The sequence below is a fragment of the Spermophilus citellus genome (genome assembly GCF_964194105.1).
Source record: "Spermophilus citellus genome assembly, chromosome: 15".
Lineage (NCBI taxonomy): Eukaryota > Metazoa > Chordata > Mammalia > Rodentia > Sciuridae > Spermophilus > Spermophilus citellus.
In genome coordinates, this window is record NC_138195.1 from 50,208,151 (window position 1) to 50,233,582 (window position 25,432).

At 43.9% G+C, this 25,432-nt stretch overlaps 1 protein-coding gene across 9 annotated transcripts in view; it reads right to left on the reverse strand.

The window, feature by feature from the left end:
• The window catches only part of KCNMA1 (potassium calcium-activated channel subfamily M alpha 1), a 705,800-nt gene that overhangs the window by 194,022 nt on the left and 486,346 nt on the right, over positions 1–25,432 (reverse strand). For all 9 annotated transcript variants that reach the window (XM_081267518.1, XM_081267514.1, XM_081267517.1 and 6 more), the window contains exons 9-13: positions 24,226–24,317; positions 8,388–8,498; positions 6,883–6,988; positions 4,837–4,919; positions 1,188–1,257 (exon numbers count right to left, since the gene is read on the reverse strand). In XM_081267518.1, coding sequence (XP_081123644.1) covers positions 1,188–1,257; positions 4,837–4,919; positions 6,883–6,988; positions 8,388–8,498; positions 24,226–24,317 — 462 coding nt within the window. The remainder of the gene's footprint in view (positions 1–1,187; positions 1,258–4,836; positions 4,920–6,882; positions 6,989–8,387; positions 8,499–24,225; positions 24,318–25,432) is intronic.

Here is a 25,432-nt window from a genome sequence, read left to right on the forward strand (position 1 = left end):
CTGAGGGTTGGGCAATGCTTGGCATCAGGCAGCAGTTCTGAGCAGTGGGCCAGTCACCGACAGCAGGCTCCATTTCACAATGGCCTCTGATGGGCCTCCACACAACAAAATGGGCCAGCACTTGCCAGCAATTAAGAAATAATGGCATGGTGCTGGTGCTTTTGGCAGAATGGGTTTTCTGTGAGTCACATGCCTGTCTATTTTGTAGGAATATGGCCTATAAGATGGGCCACTCTTGCCCTCAGAACTCATCAGGGAGTTATTTCTGCTCAGACAGGACACCTGGCCCCAGGTACTGAGCAGCCTCCAGCTTTGGAGCTTCATTAAGGAGATAAGTGGTGCTATATCAAATAGAGCAAGATGTCACCTTCCCTCCCCCAAAGCTGTCTTCCAGGGAGTTCACTGACAGGCTGGGTGAAGGAGGAGAGGCTCTCAGCTCAGGCAAATTGGGAAGTAATCAGAGGGAAACAAACTGACCCCAGTGGATGTTTGCTGTTCCAATCCACCCCTACTTGAAGTTACCAGGAACATTCATTCGTTCCTTTATGTTCAGTCTGTGGGTAGCCAACTCTCTGTTCAATCTTTGAACTAACTCTGCAAATTCACATTATGGATTTGAGAATTTCATGGGTTTCTTCCTCCACCCGAGTTCTTTAGGCTTCTTTAAATTCCCCTGGCCTCAATGAAGTCCCAGCACTTGCCTATGACATTAAGTGCTAAATCTCGGGGTACAAAGCAGGACTTCTCCCTCACTGATATTCTTCTGGGCATAAAGCAGAGTGCTGATTGTAAGGTAGGTATTGATAAATACTGACTGAAGAAATGACTGCCATACATAGAAATGAAGTGGTTGGGAATTAGGTGTGGATGGGATCTAAAAATACATCCACATTTCTGGGCCAAGCAGTTCAATAGATGCTTCCTGAATACATGAAGGAGCTTCCTTCCAGAGACCAACTGCAAACACGTTGCTTATTCTGAAGAAATATCCCTTTGCTTTTTTAACCTTCACATTACATCTTTTAACAGGCTTTTGTGTGGCATGATGAATACATGCATGCACATACATACGTGTGTGTGTGTGTGTATGTGTGTGTGTGTGCATGTGTATCTGTATGGTGAGGCAGAGAGACTGGAACTGGACCTCAATATGTGGCTTCAGGCCTGGACAGCTCTCAATGTAATACCTTGTTGTGATACTGCAGCATCTGAGTGATGATTCTGATCTTCGGGTGGTAGTTCTTTATGGAGATTACTCTGAAAAAGAGAGAACAAAAGCTGAGGCAGGGCCTGTCATCCCCATGGAGGCTGCTGGGAAGATGCATTTGATTATCTCCAAGTGGGGTCCAAGGTAGGACCAGCAGCCTGCGCCATCCAGGGGGCTACAGGTACTAGGGCAGGTTAAACTATGCTCCCATCACTACCTCTGGGTAGTTTGAAATGGAAATCGCAAGACAGCTACAGTATGTATCTTGGGCATGAAAAATACGAGGGAACCCTGCGATGGCTCAGTGATGGCATGCCAGCCTGTGTGGGCTGATGGTGGGGGTTTTGGGACCAGGGTCACTGCCGACATAGACATCGAAAGCAAGTTCAAATCATGGTGCCTCTGGAGCTCTGCAATCTCCCACCCCAGGGACCAGCCTGGGGACAATCTGCTCAAGTTAACAACTTGAGACAACAATGACAAATCGCACAAGCTGCCTGACAAATGGTTCTAATTGTCACACATACTTGGCCACACTCATGCACATGATTTCTAAATAAGTCTCTTAAGAGCAAGGACTTAGCCTTCCAAAGCTAATAGAGTCTCATTGATGACTTGAACACTGGTCAGAGATAAGTGCCAGTACCTGGTGGAGGTCACAATCTGGCCAAAAATTCCCTCCCATTTCCCTCAGTCTATATTGGGCATTAACCACTGCCCAACCCTCACTGGCACTCCTGTTCCTGTCAATAACAATGCTGAAAAGGGAGGAGAAGGGAGCAGATGAATGGAAACACCTGGCCCCCAGTCACAGCTATTGTACTAATGAACTGGGTGACCTTCAGGAAATCCCTGGGCTCTCTGTTCCTGTTTCCTCATCTGGATACTGGGGGCAACAGTACCTGCTTTATTTACTTCACAGGCTTGGTATGAGTAGCAAATGGGAGACCAGATGTGAAAATGCTTTGAAATCATTAAAAGCTCTCTCCACGTGTAAGTTATGGTTTTTGTCATTACCAACCCTGTCAGGAGTGACATTGTACATTTCCTCATGTGACAAGGAAGGCTAAAGAATGGAATTCCACAGAAAGGCCTACCTCCTAAGCCTAATCAGAAATACAAGTGCCCCTATCATGCCCACCCCCACAAACTTCCCACCAAGCAGCGCTCCCCTCCACTTTGGCCCTTTTTGTGCAAAGATGGAGAGAAGGCAGCTTGTGAGTCACTCTATCTGAAAAGCTATAACTTGTGAATTTAGGGAATGGATCATGTGAAAGCCTCTCCTTGCACAAATCCACCCTGGGCTTTTTGCACTTGAAGGATTTCATTTTATTTTTGAAAAAGTGTTGTGTCAGGCCCCAGCATATAACTCAAGGACTTTGAGTCTCTGTCAGCCTTTGCGGGGCAGTTCATGGCATCAGCCAGTTTTCTGCATTAGCTCATTTCAAATGGCTCTTTGACATTTTAATTTCAAAAGGGGCAGATTGGTCTCATTAAACTAAGGAGGGAGGAGGATTATACAAATAAGAGAAAAACGGAGCCCATTTTTAACCCTGAGCTTCTCGTTTCCTTTTGCTACCCAGGCCTTGGTTCTGGTACTGGTCCCTGGATGGATTAGTCACAATTCTGATACTACCTTTGTCCATGAGGATGACCACCTCGGCATCCTGCCAATCACCCTGGAACCTACCTATGTTTATTTTAACTTGATCCCCATCAGGGTTTAAACTGAATTTTGCAATGAAGAGAAATGCCCATCTCAAGCTACTTTTCAGTCAATTATTCATCTTTAGGGGGGAAAAAATGTGGGCCAGCCCCAGACTTTTCTGTGGGATCAAAACCTTAAGTGGCTTTTTTTTTAATTGTTGTAAATTTGAAAGATGATAAAGCCCAGCTCTTCTAAGGCGATGTTTTTGTCACTTAAAATGACAGAATAAAAAAATGGGTCAAATGATGAAAATGCTACTTACTTTTTTAAAAAGGGGGCAATGACACACTCTAAACTGAGGTTCCCTGGTGTAGTCACTTTCCAGCATTGACTAGGTAGGGGATGGGCCCAGGTGTGAAGCCTCTCCCTACTCCACCCTCTCTGCAGCCTGGCCTGGAGAGCCCAGTGCTTAAGAGTTCATGCATGAACTTCCTTAGACGGACTGCATCAAATGCACTGCCAAAGAAAAGTGAGTGGGAAGAGAAGATCCCGCCAGATGCTGCCTGCCAGACACAGGGAACAGATGCTGTGGGCAGGACCTGCTCATCCCACATGCACCAGAGGAATTCCTCCACACCACTGATAGGAATGCTCATGTCACTTGGGGCCACTGATTAAAAGCAAAGACAAAGGAGATGTGAGCATTGGAATGACACAAAGGCAACTTCCCAACCTTCACCTTCAGGTAAATTCCCAGGACAGTAACACAAGCTGCAGGGAGAGGGGAGCCTTTGTCTGGATCAGAGGATGGCTGTTCACAATTAAGCCAGGGTTCCTGGGGATACAGGGTGGTAAAGTGTTTTCTATGAGTTCATCCTCTCTCCAGAAGATTCTCTTGATTATTCCCTTCCAACTTAACTCATCTACAATTTATGCTAGAGAGGAGACAAATTCCAAAAGGGCTTTAACTACCTGGAACAAAATGTCTGGGCTTTTTAGTCATTTCATAATCATGGAATATAACTGCGAGTCTATGGAAAGAAGAAAAACAGGACAAATTTTCTTCTGCAAAGAGAGAAGAACAAGGTGGAGCTGGAGCAGGAATGAGCTCTAGATGGGCCTATCTCATGTTTAGAAAAGGCACTGGGAGGAGTTGTCCCAAAAGATCCCCCCCAAGAAGATGGTGTGTTAAAAATTTTTTAAAAAAAAGAAAAGAAAATAGACAGAAAGAAAGAAAGGAGAGGAGAGGAGAGGAAAGGAGAAATACTCTGTAGAACATTAGCTCAGAGCTTCCTATTAGTACTAAAACTAAATTCATTGAAAAAGCTCTCAGTGAGGAACACAAATTTTGGGCAACTGGTTCAATCAAGCGATAACCTCCTTGTTGGGGTGATGCTAAACTTGCTATAGATGAGCCAGCAAAGCTCCAGCTTTGCGGGTTTCTCAACCTCAGTGCTACTGACATTTTGGACTGGATAATTCTCTGTATAGGGGTTGCCTGAGCATTGTAGGAGGATTAATAGGATTCCTGGCATCTATCCACCAGATACCAGCAAGACCATCCTCAACTTAAATCATCTCCAGACATTGCAAAATGTCCCCTGGGGGGCAAATCTGTCTCCAGTAAAGACATCTGGGGTTCACTTTCCCTTGGAGATATGGTACTTTTATCCAGACCTGCACTCTTCTAAATTTATCTTTTCTTTTTAGTTTTGTCTCAAGAAATCTCAAGCCCAAGACCATCTGAGAGCCCCAGAGATACCATCTGTTAAGGCTGAGCTTCCTGGTGGTGCCCTGGGCTCCATTACTTTCCTCCCCACCACGGCCTCAGCTCCCCATCAGGCCTCTGTGGAATGACTTATTGGGGAAAGGGGGATGGTCTCACAGATACTGTCCTCTGCAGACCCAAAAGGGCTGCACATGGGCCTCAGAGGGCCAAACCTAGAGCCTTCCCCAGCATTCCCCACCCACCCCAAGTTACCTCATGATGTTGGAGGCATCTTCTGCATCTGGGTCAGCACAGTACTTGTTGGCAAGGATGAGGCACGCATCTGCTGACTCTATCTGAGACACCAAAAGGAAAAATCACAGAACACAAACATATAAATAGCCATGCTCAACTGCAGTCTCTTTCTCTGTTGACAGTTCTTAGGGAACCTGGTGTTTTGCAAGGGCAGAAAATAAAAATTGTGAGCGATTATAGCATTTGTCAAAAGTGTAGGTTGCAAGTTCTCATTACATTATAAACATTTCATCTTGTTGAGGTTGGTGGGTACAGAATGTACCTTGGTAATTACACATGTCATTTGGCATAGCCACTTTCACGTAGGACTTCCAGATTTCTTTAAATACAATTAAATAAGCCTTTCAATCCCCTCTCCATCTCCTTTCTCAATTGTGTGTGCCATCATCCTAATTTTTCCAGCCTGGAAATCAAAGTTGGTGGGCTAACTCCCTTCTTCTGGATGACCAAGTTAACAAGAGTAGGTTGGGATTCAGAAATTTAGACTTCAAAGACCTTCCTATAACCCATCCCACATCATCATTATCTATGTGTAAGAAGAAATCAGAGCCCTCAATTAGACAACAACTCTGTATTGTTTGGTACTCATTAGTATTCAGATAGTCAAAAGACAACAAACCTATTATATGAAATGATTCACTACAGATGAACTCAAAATACAACCTACTGACTTATGTAAACATAAGCCAAGAGGGGTTTGTTCCTTAGAGGGAACCCTGAGTTTGATGTGCTAATAATTGCTTGCATTTAAATTAGGTCCATGAACAATAACTATTTTCTCTGTTCTCATAAGATTTCACATGAGCCATAACTTGGGTCATGTCTGGTTAATATTAAAATTAACTGGCCCAGGTTAGCATACTCATTCTTATGCTGGCTCGGGCCTGCAATCTGTCACACTTGGTATGCTGTACTTACTACCATTCCTGCATTTGGTGGTAGGGCATGGTTTCCTCCATGGTATGTCACAAATTTTCTCTACATTTCTTTAATAATGCAAAGAATTTACACAAATCCTTTTGGATTATTCATGATTGTCAATTATATAATTTACACAAGTATGTGGTGCCCACAGTTAGCCTTTAGACTTCAGTGGATTCCCATTATTAATGTACACCCACTGGCATGCAAATATTGACCATGTTTACAAAATCAATATTAAATGAATAAAGTAGCAGATGCCATTTTGCTATGTCCCCTTCCTGTCCTACCCTCAGGTATATTTTATGAGAAAAGTCTAATAGTAGATTCTAGAAAAAATGATTTTCCCATTATCAAGTGATGTCAGATACCTGCAAGTTTAGTTTTGTATCTTGCAATTGTGGGGGAAAGGAAGCTCAAGATGTTTTATGACTTCATACAATTTTACTTTATACCTTACCCTAATGTTTCTATGTAATTAATAGATGTTGGAGCTATCTTGAATCCAATTTAAGTATTCAAGGTAGGAATTAAGGATTATTTTGTTGAATATAAGACTCTTGAGTCTGAATGACTGGTCTACTTTCTTTTTTTTTTTTTTTTAAAGAGAGAGTGAGAGAAAAGAGAGAGAGAGAGAGAGAGAGAGAGAGAGAGAGAGAGAGAGAGAATTTTTTTAATATTTATTTATTTTTTTTTTTTAGTTCTCCACGGACACAACATCTTTGTTGGTATGTGGTGCTGAGGATCGAACCCGGGCCGCACGCATGCCAGGCGAGCGCACCACTGCTTGAGCCACATCCCCAGCCCTCTACTTTCTTTTATATTGAGGGAACCAGCAAAATAAGTTTCATGTTAAGAGTAGTCCAAGCATGGAACACCTATAGGTGGCCTACCATGTGCCAGCAGCTGAGGTCCTGGGGCCAGTGGAAGGGTGATTTCAAGGTTGGTAGTGTCTAGTCAAGTAATCTCAGTCAGTGTTTAGGAGATGACCACTGGCCATCCTGGAGGCACATCCTCTGACTGAAGTCTGACTCCCCTGCACTCTAAGATGGAGCAAAGCACAAGTCATCTCTTCCTCCTTACCTTGACTCTTGCAAGATCATGCGGATTGAGGACTGAACCCTGATAAAATTCCACCTGAGTAAAATGTCGTTTGAATAGAGCTTCAAGCTCCAGGTTAGGGGAAATGCTGCACAGGGAGAGAAAAGAAACAGCCATTGGTTATCATGGACCCAGGATCTCAGCCTCCATACCTCCCTTCTCTTAAGTGCCATAGGGAGACCTGGAGAAAGGGAGAGGCTCTGACCTTTAAAGGAGCCCCTTTTCTTATAAATAAAAAGATCACTCTTAAGAAAAGTAAAAGCCCAGCCCCAGGGAAAACCAAATCCAGTACCCAGGTAATATAGCAAGGCTTTTGGCCTTTACAAAGGCTGTGACATTTTAGTTTGGCATGAATGGGGCCTCTCTTTTATGAGTGGAGAACTGGTTGTGAAATCAATGTGATGGCTAATTTCATGTCAACCTGATTGGGCCACCACAGCAAGTTGCCCAGTGTGATCATGAAGGTGTTTCTCAATGTGGTTAGAATTTGAATAAAGCGAACTCGGGAAAGTAGATTGCCCTTCTTGGTAAGTGGGCATCACCCAGTCCACTGAGGGTCTGAGTACAACAAAAAGGGAGAGGGAGGAGGAACCTGTCCCTTCTGTTTCCTCCCTGGCAACTTGCCTTGGGACGTCTCATCTCATCTTCTCCTGCCCTCAGACTATGATTGATAGCATTGGCTTCCCAGGTTCTCAGACCCTCAGACTCAGGTGGAATCACACCCCCATCTGGGTCTCCCACTTGCAGATGGCAAAGTGTGGGACTTCTCAGCCTCCACAATCAAGGGAGCTAATATATCTCATAAATCTCTCTATATATAAACAGATACGTGTGTGTAGTTATAGGTAGATAAATCTATATAGAGAACTCTATCTCCATCTCTGTCTACTGAATCTCTGGAGAACCCTAACTAACAGAGTGAGAGATTAGCCACCACTTCACTTAGCCAAGTCACCCTGTACTGGAGCCCTTCCTCTGCTTCTCTGCTTCATGGATTTCTAATACCCCAAAACCCAGATCAAAAAAGTGTCACCTCTGAGCAGTCACAGACAGACTTGATTTACCCGCAGGACTATTCTTGATTCACATACCCTACATATCACACTTCTGAGTGCTGAGCCATAAAGGTACCTTTCCCATTGAAGGACAATGATTTAAAAAGTGATTGGCCTATTTATTCATTTAATTCGGCAGAGCTGAACAATACTCACTCTCTAGTATTTAAATGTTAGGCAAATGTTGACTTAGCACAGTTGCTGGCACATAATAGGTTCTCACTAAATAGTGTCTCCTAGGCAGGCCATACTCTCATTGGCCAAGCCTGCTGCTTCCTTCTCCATTGACTATAGTGCTCTGCAAGGAGGCCTCCAGGGTCATCACGACTTGGTGAATTCTGCCTGATCACCAACTGTCCCCACCCCCACCTCAGGCACTCAGGGAGGAGCACACAGTGGTTGGAGGGTCTGGGGACAGCAGCAGGCTCTTACTTGTGAAGAAAGACGATCTCCACGTTGACATCGTCCCGATCCTTGTGCAGAAAGTCCTTCAGGAAGTTGGAAACACTTTCCAGAGTGATGTGTCCACAGACCACAATGTGCCTGAACAGGAGAGGCTAGTTAGATCAGGCCAGGCCTAGGACCATGACCCCTCCCCCCCACGCCCTGGCAAGGCAGAGCAAGCGCAGCAGCTGTGGGGAAGGTTCACCTCCTCCCTCCACCTGGTAAAGCCCAGCACCCATCCCCAAAGGGCTGTGAGGCAAAGCAGCAGTACTAGCAGGTGCTCAGAGACTTCGAGACAGAAAAGGCATATGGCTTCTCACCTGATGCTGCACAAAATCCTATTAAAAGCCTAACCGTTTGGCCAAGTGGTTTTATGCATTTAACAATAAGTGACATTATGCTTGCGCTTAAATGCTGCATTATCAAGTCCCTTGCAGATTCATATCTCTCCCTTTCTGCCCACAAAGCGTCCTCCCGGGAGATTTACCGTATGAGTCTTGGTTTATGACATAGAGCTTATCAGGTAATGAGATAACAAATCTTGCTGAAACGATGATTTTGTGTGTAAGAAAGCGGACTTTTATCAGGGTGGCTAATGTGCGGCTTGACACGTTATAGGCTCGGCTGGCCATAAGCAGTAAAAAGGAAATTTTGCATTTTTCCACCATAACTTCTCTGACAATGGGGGAATGTAACACTTTACAGTAAGTGAGCATTACTCAGGGCTAAATGGGGACGGGATGCTTAAGGAATCGCAGATCACCTGCTGGCTGCATGTCCCAGAGGACCACCTCTTCGGGGTGCTTGGGACTTCCAAGTGAGCCAAAGGAATTTGACTGTAAGATAGGGGAAAGCCAGGAAGGAATGAGGCTGGAATGCTTGCCTTATCCTAGGGTGGTTTGGACTTCTGTTTCCAGAAATAGTGGCTCTTTCTGAAGAGATGACACCCTCTCCAGAGCTGTAGTGACAACAGTTCCTGCAATATCTCTGGGCTCCTGGACCAATCTGACCTTGGCACCAGGCTTTCCCATGCCCACTTGTTTTGCCATGCGATGCCCAAGCCAGAATAAGCACTTTGATGCTAGAGTTAGCCCTAAGGCCAAAAGCCAGGGCCTGAATGTGCAGTTGCAAGGGGGTCCACACATCCTGTCCCTGTGCCCCTCAAGCTGACAGTGATGGGGGCAGGATCTCTAGCTGTGCTTTCCGAAGAGGGCAGGTGGTAAACATATAGCGAGGCAATTTCCTGGGTAAGATTTAGAATGGTCAGGTCCTTTGCACTTCATAATTGCTCTGTGCACATTGCAATAAGGCAGCATGCTCATTGGCTGGAGGCAGCTCATAATGGGAGGCAGCGATGATGGCTTATGTGATGTTCCATTAGCTGCCATTACAAGAGCCTGCCCTTTCGTGGTAATTTGGTGCTTGACTAAGTATGTGAGAATAATGCAGTAAACTCATTGGTGAATGGATAATGATGCAGAACGAAGAGTAAATCAATAATATGCACGATGCAGTTAATAATATCACCATTATGGACTGTTATTGTTACGGTGATGCACTTAGCGATCAGGTGAGCAGTGGCCATCAAGGGGGAGGGAAGAGTGTCACTGAGCTCCTTCAGAAGAAACAACTTAACAAGATCACTTTGCCCTCTAGCCAGTACCTGCTAGATTAGGGGAGATCCCTTGGCAACTCATCCAAATTCCATCCCTGAACCCCTCCTTACTATAAGGCTGTGAAATATACATATATAAGAAGATATAACATAAAGACTTAGATTATATATATTTTATTATGTCATATCTTACAGTGTTTCTTGACTATGACAAAACAGGCTGCCCCTGAATGTGCATGTTCTGAATAAGATTTCCAATTGTGAATTCACTAGGTATGCTGAGAAAGTGACTGAGAAACAGGATTCCCCTCTTTACTCGCCTCTGCACAAATGGTAATAGGTTTTCTTGGTGCCATGTTAACGCTTTCTGCCTGCAGACGTCCAAGATTAAGTACAAGGCCACCATAAATCTGACTATAGGTATCCATCCCCATAGCTGAGGCTGCCATTTCTATGAGAAAGAAAGCCAGACACAAATCCCTGCCCTGCTACCAAGGATGCACGGCATCCAGGGTAAATTCCTTATTCCTGTTCAGTGTGTGAGGAAGATGAGAGGTTAACACCACCCCATCAGCCTCCTGCACCAGGCACTGTGAAGTTAAAAGTTTCATACAAGCATATGTCTGGTTATTATTCAAAGCCAGACTCAAATCAATGATAGGTCTGAGGAAATGCCCAGACATTCATCCTTCCTATCCTGTACACGAAGAAGTGAATGAACATCTGTCAGGAATGCTTCTTTCTCTTCAGAAATGATCCATGCCTAGGAGAGACGTGTGTGAAGTGGCAGGGGAGGAGATGAGCTGCCCCCTCACCTTCCAATCAAAGGCTCAGCTGGCTGATTTATTCAGTCTTAGAAAAAGTCAGGGTTCTCTTACTTGAAAATGTGCCGGGTACTTATAAAATATATTCCAATGCAATCAATATTATCCCTTAAGCCCTTAATTAGCTTTCACTTCTCTTAAGAAGTAGACAAATGCTGGCAAGAGAGAGGAGAAAAAAAGAGATTGACTTTTTTTTCATTTGGTGCTAGCTGTCCAATACCATTCTAGACAATTGAAAATATATATCTTTTAGCTACAGCATGATTTCTGGGATAGAGAAGAGTCCTTATCAAAAAGGAAGAAAAAGAATCTTCCTTCAACATAATTGGTATTTTTGCTCAGGAAAAAAAAAAGTGAGATTGATTGAAAGCAGATTGCCTTTTTTTTTTTTTTCTTTTTTGCCCAGGGAGAGTTATTAGGTACATTATCATGGCAACCTTGAAGAACCCATATTGTTCCAATCTGTCCTGTATCTGATTTGAAGATTTATGGCCTCCCCCTTTCGTGCCAATAATCATTTCCTCCATTTTGTTTCCCATACAGTGGAAGTTATCAAGGAGCTCGCATATTGAAAATGTTTGAATGCAGTTGGAATTGATGAATGGGAAGACACCCACTCGGTGACCCAGCATCCGCACTGGAGGATCTGCCCCCGCCAGCCTGTGTCTGCAGAAGCACCAGAGGCCCTGAAGGAGCACAAGGATGGATGGTGAACAGGGAAAATTTATTTTCCAGAAATATTTTCCGCATTTGAAAATTCTGGGGGCAGGAGCTTGGGGAAGGATAGTACTACAGGGAGAAGAGATGCAAAATTTATGGTATCCTCGATTATTCAAAATATGATTGAAAATATTGTAAGACTGAGAGCAGGGTGTGCCCTCCGTAGAAGCAGTGATGATTACTCTTATGAAATGATTTGAAGAAGGCCAAAAAGATCCCTAACCAAAACTATCTCTATTGGGTTCTATGACACCAGCAACTTTACCAAATGAGATTAAGACTCTGATATCCGGCAATAAATAACTTGTTTTGGACAAGGGATCAGTTTTGCATTTTACAACTCACAAGACAGAGTCTTTGAGGAGCTGGAGCTAGCACATAATTCATGAGGTTAGCCCAAGAATTGATTTAAAGAGACGATGTAGGTAAGGGCCTAGCAAAGGGCTTGCACATTGTAGGCATTTTAAAATGGCAGGAGTCAAGTGACATCTTTTGCCTCAGTGTGTGGCAGAAATAAAGTGTTTTGTGCCCCTTACAGTCTCACTTAATCCTCAAAAAAAAATGTGTGTTCCTACTATCTGCAGCTTTTCAAAGGACCTCTCCGAACCTGAGTCTCCTTAAGTCCCATGCCTGACACCCCACAGAAAGTAAAAGTGACTTTCCCAGGATGCAGTCCAGGTCTCTGACTCTAATTCTAAGAGGGAGGTGGTAGGGGAAGGCTGTGGCTATTTCAGCTCCCCCAGGACAGGGAGGACTGGGCCAAAAAGAGGTTCTTCTGGATTCATGGTGAGTGCATGTCCCAGGGGCCCTCAATGGTTCAGAGGAGATGTTTGGTGAGATTGGGTGGGGGATACAGAGATGAACCTCACTTAAAACAATATCATTAGAGATTCTGGCTGCATGTGGTCAGTTAGGACAGAGAGTTCAAGACAGCAAAGTTTGAACTATACAGAAATCATAAATCCTACTGGTCAGGTCTACACCCAAATTTTAAATTCATTAATACATTTTGGTGAACCAAAGGTCTACAAAGTAGTGTAAATATCTATTTAAGACAATTGTGCATCATGTCTAGTTTAGGATGTTCTTACCACTCCAGGAATCTGGAGAATAAGAATATATATGAGTCATTTACAATGAGGAATATTTAGACAAGTTAAGCTCTGAAGTTATCTAAAGTTGCTCCCATCTGTGGCTCTGGATGTAAACTTTTTCAGCCCTCTGGCAATCTTCAAGACTGATTTCTATGGGGCCTGAGCACTTGGTTTTTGAAGATGGTCAACAGACTTAAAATAATAACAGTGTTTGATCTGATGATTTTTTTTTTTTTTGGCTTTTAAAGGTTTGTTTAGTTCTGTGAGGAAATATTTCTTGGGAAAAGGTAGCATAAATTATTAATGATAGACTTAAAAGATCCATCTCAGATACACAAGGAAGCATCTTACATGCCAAAATTGAGACAGATGGCATTTTCTGGAAAGGAGTTAATGATCCAGTTAAGAAGTACTTGGTCTGGGTTAGTCAGGAGTTGGAAACACTGGTGAGTCAGGGAATAGCCATGGTATCATGTGGTTGAATGTGATGTCATAAGAAAAAGGATATTTGACTGGACATATCACCAGAAAATTACCACCTGCCTATTTCCTGGGCACATCTGCATTAAATATATGTTGCAGTGCATCTCCCATTGTTAAGTATCAGGAATGCAGCCCCTCACATCCTCCTCAGCCATTCTGCTCCCTCCTTTGTGATGGGCCAGGAAAGCTGGAATGCCCATGTTTCACTCAGTTCCACAGACGTCTCCTAGGATGCACATAGGAAAGGAGGGGCAGCCACCAGAAGGGAATGTGCTTATGAATAAGGCACCCAGAGATCCAGTGAGGATGAGTTTAGTTCAATTTTAAATGGAAATTGACAGACTTTTAAAGAGCATCAGGTAGTGGTTTTTAGAGCCACTAGCTTTGAAAAAGTGAACAATGACAGCATGATACCGATCGGTCCCCTCTCACATTATCAGGTGTATCTTAATGTCAGAATGCCTTTGACAATATGCCTTGTTTGCTCAATGGGGAAACTTAGGCCCAGCCATTTGGAGCAAGGTAGGTATCAAACCAAGAATGACCCCCTCTTTTGATGTCTTCTAAAGAGAGGAAGCAGCCAGTGCTGAGGAAATGACCCTGGGACGGAAACCCGGAGAGTGCACAGCCAGGCTTTGTGACCATGAACCAGACTCCATAAAATGAAGAGTCTGAGGGGCTATAGCCAGCAGCCCTGGTGAATCCTCCCTCAGATCTCCAGTTCTCTGCCCCCGCCCTAGTTCACTTCACGCCATCATTTTATCTTGTCTAGACATCCACCATCGCTTCCTAATTGATTTCCCTGTTTACTCTCCCCATATCCCCAGGCCCCCAAAAAGCTAAAGAGCAAGGACTGAAGCAAATCTGACAACCATCAGATTCTACAAGGGTGGGAAGGTCTTAGATCTCTCCTGAGCAGAGCCTAGCTCTAAGAAGACAATGTAAAATGCACAGCTCTGGGCTGTTTATTTTTAAAGATACTATATCCATTTTTACTGGAACAAGTATAAAGAACTTAAAAAACCCATAGCTATCCTGTCACAATAAATCATACAGAGTAAATTGAAAATCCTATACAGCTTTCTCTGAATACATTGTACTCACTTTGTCAAAGAGGTAGATGAAATGTGGCATATATTGATCTAGATGTCTCTGTAAAACTATAATATTTATATCAAATACATATGCTAGGCTCTCTTCTGTCTTTCTGCTGAGGCTTGTAATCAGGCTCTCACCATCCCACCTCTCCCCAGTGCCTCCCACCCGTGGTAGCCCTTGGCACGGGGCGGGGGGGGGGGGGGATGGATTTTAAGCAGTGCTTGGCAAAGGGAATGAACATTTTATCAAAAAAGAAGCTGGATGGTTAGAGACTCAACAACCCACGCCACACAGTGGTCAGCACAAAAGGCGCCTATTCTCCCTCTTAGATTGAACTTGAACTTCACAGTGTGTGCAACTTTCTGACTCTCACCTGAGCTGGGCTGCATTCTGTCTCACCTGGTAGTGTTTTCTTGGCCTTCTGTCATGTGATTTGGGCGATGCCCTTCACAGTCACTATTCTACAGCTTGGTTTTGTTTGGTTTTGTTCTTAAGGCTCATTATCCCCCTGTAGAAAAGGAAGAGGCTAACCCAACTCCTACCTTCCCACTTCCTCCTTTACTGACAGCCTGTCCCCAAGAAGCTGACTTCCATGTGGGGGAGGTTGCCACCAGCAGGCTGCATCAGTCTCACCCTGCCAAACTACCCCGGGTCCTTGTCAGGGCCCCTCAGATTTGCTGGATTTTCAAGTCCTCTTTGTTGTCCGATGGGCTGGTTGGCAGAGTCAGCTTTGCCTGGACACCCTAGGCAGACACTGAGCAATTGGTAATTGCTAGAACCACTGGCTGATTCAACCATCTCCAATCGACTCCCCTGCTTCAAGTTTGTGAGGCAGCTGTGCATGAAGTGAAAAAGAAAACAATTGAGAGTATCATGTCTGTAACCCTAACCCACGCTATAACCATGTCCTGTTAAAAGAAAGAAAGAGGAAAAAAAAAAAAAACAAGGAGTTTCAGTGATAAGATAATTTCCTACCCTTGGCCACATCTAGTACTTTGCTAATCACAAAGGAAGGAAATGCATTCTCCCTCCTAGTGAGGAAGAGAATAAAGTAATCATCTTATCCAGCTGTCAGCAGAGCTATTCTGGAGGAAGCAGGCTGTTTTTTTGTTTCCCGAGATGGGGGCAGAAGGCAGAGCAAATAGACCCCAACAGTGAAACAAAGGCACCTCTGTAAATAGTGCCCAAGGTCAGGGAGAAGACTACTGGTAGACCCAGCAGAGATCCCAAAAACACTCTGCACAAAGGTGACCCATTCTATTATATGCAGACAGTCAGGACCTAAGCCACGCTAGAGGATCTGCGTGTGCACATCCACCATCCCAGATCACAATCAGACCCCAACAAATAGATCATGCACATAATTATAGTCAGTCCAATAGACATAATTGTCAGGTCATTAGTGAGGAAAGATCACACATCTTTTTAGCTTACAAACTACATAGAGCCTCAGTGCAAGTCTTAATAAGTTCTGGGAACCTCTATGTAGGGGATGTTAGTTGTTTTACTTGTCTGGCATACATCTTCCCCTCTGTCATTGGGCCCTCACTTTTAATTACAAATAGAGTTGGGATGTCTTATTGCAATTTCATGCATGCCTTCCATGCCCATGCAAGGCCAATCGGTACTTTTAAATCTTGCAAGGAGTGAAGCTGTGAGAGTCCAATCATCCTAATGGCAAAATCCTGTCATGACTACCACAAGGTTTGGCTTCCTGGATCTCAGAGATGCATCTCTGAATCTTTTCTGAACCTTCTAGGATCTTTCTCTTCAGTTTTGCTTCAGATTCTGTAAGGTACTCTACCCTTGAAAAAATAATTTTGTTTTGTGCTGAAATTGGCAAAAATAAATTTCCATAGCCTACCATCAAAAAACCATAAGTGGTAGATTTGTTTACCTCTGCTTTTGTTTCTCATTTAATTCACACAATGACCAATAGGAAAGTATCATCACTACCATTTTGGTTTCTTCTCATTTCCTTCTTTCTCCCAGGAAGAGGAACAAGACAACCTTCATAAGTGAGCAATCCCATCAGTACTGAACTCTCACAAATTGCACTGGTTCTTTCTTGGGTCACTCCCCACACCCTCAACCCTCTGCATTTTATTAATGCCATTACTTTGGGTTTGGTCCTTGGACTTTTTTAATGAGCCAGGTTACCCCTGACCTGACTCTTTCAATCCTATTGAAATTGTCTTGGTATTCTGCTGTTTCAGAGAAACTGGGATAGTGAATGGCACTCTCCTTCCTTCAGATCAAAGCAGATTAGCCACTTGATGATGCTGTAACTGAACAAGCAAGGACTGGGAGATGAGAAGACAAGGCAGACAAAGGTCAGCCTTAACCTTAGGGAATGAAGGTGGAATAAAGGGGAATGAGTCTAAGCAAAGAAGGTGTTATCACTTCATCTGTGGAGCGGGTTTTAATTTGCAAAGGAAGCCCCCCACTTCTCTGCCCACACCCCTGAAAAGTCACTCATCGTGGCTCTAGAACACTGCTGTTGGGGTTGACCCTCCCATCCTTCCCTTGTTCTCCAGCCATCTCCAAGGGATTGGCTCAGCTAGCAAAAACTGTCATTCACTTTGAGTAGACCCAACATACATACAGAGAGTCCCCAACTTAAGATGAGTCCACTTGCAATTTTTCAACTTGACAGTAATGCAGAAGTGTACCCATATAAACACTCTGCAGTCCCCTTTCACTATAGCATTAAAAAATTGCATGACATGTTGAATATTTCATTCTAAAAAAGGCTTCATGTTGGATGATTTTGGCCAACTGCAGCCTTATATAAGTGTTCTGAGCGTATTTAAGGTAGGTTGGGCTGAGCTATGATGTTCAGTAGGTTAAGTGCATTAAATGTATTTTGACCTGTAATATTTTCATTTTATAATGGGTTTATCAGGATGAAACCTCATCAAAAGTTCAGGAACATCTGTACTTTCCCCTGTATGAGCAGAATTCCAGCACTTGTTACACATAAGAGTCACAGGCTTGGAGGCTGCTGGGGCATGGCACGCCCTAGCAAAATAACTGTGGAGTATAGAAAGAAGCAATTGTCAGGGTAGCCCCAGCAGCTCTTCAACTCTCCCAAATCTCCCTGCACCCCTCCTCTCCTGGGTCCTTCATTAGAGCCATAGGTTTTCAGTGCACACAGGCACTCTGCTGTTAACTCTTCCCTAAACTGCTCTGGTGGGTACATTCAGCCATGTGAATTATCACATGCTTTTAGGAGTATTCCCTATAATGGGCTTCCTGTTTTCATGATTATTTCACACCTTCGTGATTTTATTGAACAAAATTCCTGCCAAAAGAGCATTTCACTGTGATGGTGCTCCTACATAATTGAGCTTCTGTTTAGCTGTTACTGGTTCCTTGGGTGGTTCTGATTGGTCAAGGTCTCAGATAAGCTCCAAGAGATAATGCATCACATTCTCTTGCTCATCCTTTCAACAGAGACAGGCACAGTACCTGGCACATGGTAGGAGTTCAAATGGGGGTTTTACTGAATCTGTTCTAGATGTTAGCTGGCAATATGCCTATGGGGTTGCTCTCGGTTGACTAAGGCCGTAAAACCTCTCAGAGATGGGCATGCATTTATCTCTGAACTGCCTGCACATCTCCTGTTGAAAGGTATTGAGGCAGGGGGTGATAGAGATTATTTTCACTAACAATCAGTACCCATATTCAGAACAGTCCTTACAGTTCTAGGGGTGAGAGTAGGGTACTGTCATGCAACACCAACCCCAGACTTGGAGACTCAACCCTGACGGCAACAGACAGATTTCCGTGACTCTCAGGCTGCATTTGTCTCTATACTATTTTAATAAAAAGAGACACTAGACTTGGCCAGCTAGAAAGTTTCCTGATTTATTTTCATAATTCAATGACAGCAGCCATGGGATGGACCCCAAATCTATGAAGAACTGCTTTGAACAGCTCTGGAAAGACTTTTAACAGAATGAATGACATTGCAGAACTTAGTCTCAGGTGGTTACATTTGTTCCTGAGAGGCTACATCTTCCTAGCAAGGAATCACTCAATCAAATATGAGGTTGAGCAGAAAGAATCTTCATGGATTATAATTAGAAAAGTCACAATCAGAGTTCTTTTTTTTTTAATGGAAGAAAGAATACTTGAGAGCAAAAGTCTAGGTTTGAATATGACTTATTTTTTTTTAAAGGTACACAGTTCATCTCCCACCTACACTTCTATTCTTGTTTTCAGAACAATAGCTGGAACATTTTGATAAGTATGTGGAAGGCAAGAGAGACAGCGGGAACACGGAGGGGGGCAGGACTTCATTCCATCAGTATTATCAGGAAATTGATTTAATATGCATCCAAGTCTCTTTTGATAGAGTTTCAAGTTTGAAAGGGGCTGAAGAATCTGAAGCAGATGCCAAGAAAGAAATGCCACATCCACACTCACAAAGACCCCTCCCGCTAAAAAGGGATACCTGGCACTTCCCATTATGACTCAGTGTCCAATGACAAATGTCTCCTCTCTCTTGCCTCTCAGTGCCGGGTTTCAGGAGTAGGGTCATTTTCCCAAAGTATTAGGGCAATCACATTTTTTTCCTTCATTCCCCCAAAGTTTAATGCTAATCAAAGCAGAATGCTTAATCAGTCCAAGATGGCCTGTCAACTCGAATTATCTATTTGTCTTCCTATTTACTGTATCTGTCTGTCTACAGTTCTTCATATCTCTGTGAAGATCAGTTATTGGGGCCTGTGTTTCCTTCTAACTAGAATCGCTACCAGATGATCCTTCCTGGTGATATGTTGATGATTTGCTAATTTATGGCTTTTAAAATCTAGGAATCCAAAGACATTGCCTGGGAGTCACGTGGGCCAGAAGCACTGAATGGCTTTACTTGACAAGGGATCAAAGATTGTGTAAAATGCAAAGCTTCAGTCACATTTCAACCAGAGCAATATCTGTGATAGAGGAATCGTAAACGACATCTTATAGGAAACATCCCTCACAAGAGCAGTCCGCCCTTTGCAGCCCTCAGAGAAGTGAGAGTGATGGTTGCCGGAGACACACATAAACAGGAAAGGAAGGGAGCCCATGGTATCAGCCTGGGTCAGCGCCACATGAATCAGTGGAATCCTATTTCCAGGCGCTGGAGGCCATGTCTTCTCAGAAAGCAGAGATGGAAACAGGACTGTAGGAATACTGTTGCCTCCAGGAAGCAGGAGAGGTTTAATCGAGATAATCTGTGAGGTCAAACTTCCCAACCACTTAGGTGGCCAAACAGCTCAAGAGAGAGAAAGAGAGTTGTGGCATTTTTATAGGTTTACAGAAATCCATCCAACCCCCATGCCCAGCATGGACCAATACTCAATAAACATGTGGCATGGATCAACATGAGGCATGACTCATATTAACTCTAAGGCAGGGGTGACCATGCAGGGGTAGACTCAAGGAGCCTTTGTAAAGAGATAATCCATGTCCTGGCTCAGTGGAGCCTTGATGATTCCAAGTCCTTTAAAAATTTGATCTAGAACCACAGCACACAAAACTTGAGTGTGGTGCAGAAAACTGAGTGGGAGTTCACCTTGAACCAGGCCAGCCGGGCAGGGGAAGAATGAACATGGTTTTCGAGAGGAAGAAAAGATCTGAGTGAGATGAACAGCTCGTTTCTTACCAAAGCAAAAACACAGTTCAATAAGGACCCCACAAGGAGACCAGCGAGGATCTTCAGGAGGCCCTCTCATGATAGGTTGGAGTGTACAGCTCAGAGAGATCAGAGCCTGAGAGGAAGTATGGTCACCTCTGCATCTGAAATCTTACATAAAATGGCACTGGATTTGAATATACCTACCGACAGCCTGAGTATCAGGGAGGGTTTTCCTGAATTAGGGTTTGCGGGTGAAAACTATTCCTCAAACCAGGATGGGGATGTGGCAACCTCATCCTGGAGACCCTTCCCCACATTAATTACTCTCTTTCCTGCCCCCCTTTGTGTGCTCCTTGTCTTTATGACTCATTCCTCTCTGTGTGTCCTCTCAGAGTTTGAATACAAACATCAGTAGAGCCATTCAAACCCATCCCATTCTCTATGTCCCAAACACCTGGCCTAGAACTGCCCCAATTTTGTGGCACCGAAGCCCCAAATTGGTAAACGCAGGCCCTGAGGGCTCCCCAGCTGGACCATCTCCACCCAGCAGGTTATAGCACGTGGATTCCTCTCTGTGGCCAATTATTTTCCATGGCCCTTGGCCATGTGACCTCAGTCCATGACCTTGTCAGTACTCATAAACTAACCAGGAGTGGAATGAATCACACTCAGGGAGGAAACCTCTGGGGGAAACTGCAAGGGGCTGGGGGAGGAAAGAGAGTAAGCTGGGGACCCAAGGCCATGGGCACCTTGCTGCCCCTCACCCATCCCTGAGCAGCTTTGACCTCTGGAAGGGAAAGAGGAGAAGGCAGTAGCCTTGGGAGGGCTACTCTTCTTAATAAGACTTAGTGTCTCAGTCAAAGAGGCTTATTGTCCCCAGTACCCCAAATTTGGAGAAACCACTTACTTTAGATACTCATCGAATGCTTTGAGGTTGTCACTCAATTCCCCATTCTTAGGAGCACTATGTATCATCATAAGATAAATTAGATGCCATTTGACACACATGTGCATGTGCAACCACATCTACAGCTAGACACAGAGGTCCTGTGGGAGGTGATGAAAATGTCGGAGGCCCTTGATCCCACACGGATGGCAAGGATGCTTTAGGGTTGTTGCGTGAAAAGTCACGCTTTGTCAAACACACTGATTAAGTTGGAAAGGAAGTACCAATGAAATCTTCTTACACTCCAAAATCCTGAAAGTGGGTGTTATATAAACAAAGCCCCATGCTTCTCTGCCTGTAGTTTTTGGGGGATTTTTTTTTATTTCTTACTTTAAATAATCTTGGAATTACAAAGTTTTGCATCTCTGTAGTTTTGGATCACCAGTTACCTAGAGTTCTCTGACAAGTTAATGTATTGTTAGAGAGGTAACTTCTGAAGGAAATATGCACAGTTAAATACATCCCTTAACTACATATATGTTTGAATGACTCTCTGGGCATTCATTTGATTCAGTCCTAGCAAGCAGGGTACAAGCAAGTGTGTCCATGGATAGAGCATATATATTTTTGCATTCGTAAAACCTCAGCGAGCCGCATGCTATTTTAAGAGCCTGAACTCTATCTTTCAACAAAGTTTAGCTGCTTTCCTTTTGCAAATGCATTCAATTTTATCTGGAAACTTTTTGACGTTAGAAATAGAACAACTGTAGTTTCTCATTATGTTTGCTGCCAGAATCCATGCTTGGTTGCTCAACTAAAGACCTTACATTGCTAATTACTACCACATGCCCATATCCCAAGCGAAAGAAAACTTATTGATTCTGACAGCCCATTCTCTCAACACTGAATTCCAAATGAAAACTCAAATTTTGGCCAAACATAACATTTCATCAATCTTGTTCTACTGACTGGAAAAACAACATCAAACAAAGGGTGCTAATGGCCCTTTATTACCGTTCCTTTCCCAAGCTTATACTTTCTGATGAAAGATCTAAGTGACCAAAGGGCTTCTTTAAACTACTTAGTAATTAGCTTTTGAACCAGGAAACAATGTGCAAAGTAAAGTGAACAGCCCCGGTGTCGATGACAAGGTGGACTCTCAGTCCACAGGGCTGGGAGACACTGGAGACCCAAAGAGGACATTAAAAGCAAAGTGTATTTTCATAATAGGAGAAGGGCGAGGGGGGGGGGGTTGGGAGAGAGGGGGGAGGAGAGGAGAGGAGAGGAGAGGAGAGGAGAGGAGAGGAGAGGAGAGGAACCAAGCTAAAAGGGGTGATAAAAGATGATAAAAGATTACAGAGCCAGAACCAAACTGCAGGAAGTCTGTGACCTAAGGTCATCAGCAAGTGGGGGTCTGGGGGGAAACGTCAAGGCAAAAAAGCTGACCAGATCAGACCACAGGCTGGTGAGCAAGCACAGGTCTCAGGGCCTCATCTGGGCCACCCAGCAACAAAAGCTACCACCAGCCCACCCGCCTTGGACCAGGTACACTGTTTTTTTTGGAAAAATAAAAAAAAATAAAACTTCCACCTGTAGTCAGAGTCAAGAAATATTTTCTACACCTAAGCTTCAGAGCAATTGATTTTATTGGTGTCTTCAGGGACAGTGATAAGGAAATGCTGGAAGAGACAGTGGGAGGGGGAGGCCATAAAAAGGGCCCCAGGTCCTCACAGTGCCTTCTGCTTTATTGCCACGGGGTCCACGTCTTAAAGGCAAACAGAATGGAGAGGCTGCTTTCCTCTTGGCATGGGATAATTGGCCAAGGGGAATCTCTGGACTTATTTGGCCTTTTGGATCCAACTGATGGCCCAGAAATCAGAACAGCTTGGTTCTAACCTCATCCAGGGCTGTTAAGATAATAGGGGGAGGAGGGACCCATTAGAAGGAAGATGGCGGGATGTCTGCCTCCATGGAGAAGTCGCCAACTGGCCTCCTTTCACCCACTGTCCTTTGTGCCTTTGAAAGGAAACTGGTGTCCTGTGGGTACTTCAAGAAAATGAGCCCCTTTTTTGTCCACCTCCTCATTTTCTGAACGGAGTACTGGACACCTGAGCTCAGGATGTGTTGGAATCACCGACCAGAGAGAGGGGTCTGCTCCATCCTGCGTGGCTGACTGTCAAGATGGGAGGACACAACCGTGGAGGGAAAAAATCGATGCTTCTGGCCAGACTTTATTTTTCTTAAAAGATCAAAATAAGCTAATAATTGAAAAATAGAGAAGAAAAACAAAAATACACACACAAAACAGTTCCATGCTAAGAACCTCCCTGAATGGAAATGGCCATGAGCCCTGATAATTTTTGGTATCTTGATCTAGATTTTGGAGCAGTGGTGTGTACTGGTGTGTACTGAGGCCCAAATTCCTCAAGCAGCACATTAAAGATATGCACATTTTACTCCATGTAGGTCACGTATATAAATTAAAAACAAAACTAAGTGCCACCCAAAAATCTTTAAAAAAAATAAATAAAGGAAGAATGGCTGCTGTGAGTTGAATCTCCCCTCAACAGTCTTCTCTAAGAAGATGCTCTGGTAGAAAACCAAGAAAATGAAGTACTGTCACTTAGTAGAGTAAAACTTCTGGTGGACATTGGACCTGTACATTGACATGGATATTGGTAAGTGACCCAAGCACAATCTGAAATAGTTCCTAAGAGTCATCAGGAGTATCCAGTAATGCCCTGACACCATAATGTCATACCCACAAGGAGTCTCAACTGAGTAGTAAGATCTTTGAGGATGAGATGGGGTCTTCCTGCCTGCAGAGGAGAACTGGTTTCCTGGTGGCCATAGGGCCTTTGCAGTAGGCAAGATAACCTGTATCTTGCGTCCCTGCCAGAGTTTCATCCCACATTATCGCTGCATTAACAAAAAATAATAAGATGGCATTGCCAAAGGGGCAGGAACCAGAATTGAATTACATAGCCAGTTCTTGTGACAAATACATGAGCTTGGACTGAGAACAGAAAATAAGACCCTGGTATATATGGTCCCCTTTTGTGATAAATCCACTATGCCTCTTGGCATCTCGGAACAGAAACAAGGCCTTGAGAGTCGACAGGAGCAAGAAGACACCTGTCTGGGGTAACCTGTGATGTCACACCCCTGCACCTTGCTGGCTTTCCCTCACAGAAGCACCAGGTCTGATGGGGAGGGGCAGGATTCAAGGTCACCGCCCCAGGGACTCTGGAAAGTCACTCAACCACATCTTCTCTGATGTCACTGACTTACTTTCTGCCTCCATGTTTGTTAAAAGTCCCGCCGAATTTATTCCGATTCAGGATGAGAGCAGCAATTTCGGGCACGTAGCGGGCAAACATTGCCTACATGCATGAAACAAAGAACAAGAGCCAAAACAAAAAATGGCATGCAGAGAGGATTCTACCGCCGCGGAGCAGCAAAACCTCTTGGCGTACTTACTTTCTTCCACTAACCGCGCTATAGGAGCCCCCGTATTTCTTGCGGTTTCCTATTAACTCTATGATTTCAGGGACGTAGCTGGCAAACATGGCCTGAGGAGAAGAGGGGAGACAGAAGAGAGACTAAAAAGACAGGCCCGAGAAAGGGGGTGACCTCTTCAGAAGGGGGGGTACTGAGATCTGAAAACACAAAAGGGTTTGGTCTGAGAAAGTCTACTCACATGTTGTTGGGTCATAACAAAAAATAAAAGGACAAAAAAGGACAAGATCCTGAAAACACACAGGACTCAACAAACACAAGCCAACCTGCACAACTGGGGCAAGGGGGAGGGAGCAAAAAAGACATCCCAGTCAAGAAAAATACAAAGGAGACAGGAACAGACAAGCTGACAGCTAGCTCCTCTTCCTGAAAAAAAAAAAAAAAGTAGGTAAAGGGGGGTTCGAAGCTGGAACTGAATTCACTCCCACGCGCATGCGCACACGCACAGACACGCAGGCGTTCTTGCAAGACCCTTCCTTTTTTTAATTAAAATTCAAAGGAGAATCGGTGCCCTGAAGAGTGATTAAATACAAGAAACACCAAAAGGTTTAAAAAGAATAAATTCTGTCATTCAAAACAAAGTCACTAAAAAAGGCAAAAAAAGGTAAATTTAGGGAATCACATGAGAGGAAAGGATAGCAAGGAGAAACACAAATCTGCCATGTTTTGTCCAACAAACATACCCCTGTGGCTGGATAAAGGGTGTCCTTATCTATGGGACCTTAGAGAGACTGCAGAAATGCCATGCTGATGTACAGACACACACACACACATTGGCATACATTTTTTAAAATGTGTATGCTCTATGCATACAGAGATGTGTGTATGCATCACTTATATACATGTGTGTGCAGTGTACATACATGAAAGCTGCATGTGAAACAAGATTTGAATCACTCACCTCATATTTAGCAAAAGTTAAAACTTAAATCATTAAATTAAATCCACTTTGGAAAACAAACTGCAGCAATCATTAGTGTATATCAAAGTGCTACCATAAGGAGGTGCTTTACTTCAGAACAGGAGATCATACAGTAAGACTTCCTGATTTATGAATGGGAGGAAAACCATCCCAGGTGTTGCTGCAAGATAGAGCAGGTTATTGACAAAACTGTGCTCTAATTACTGATAATGTACCCATGACAAGACCAAGCACTCTCCCTTCTCT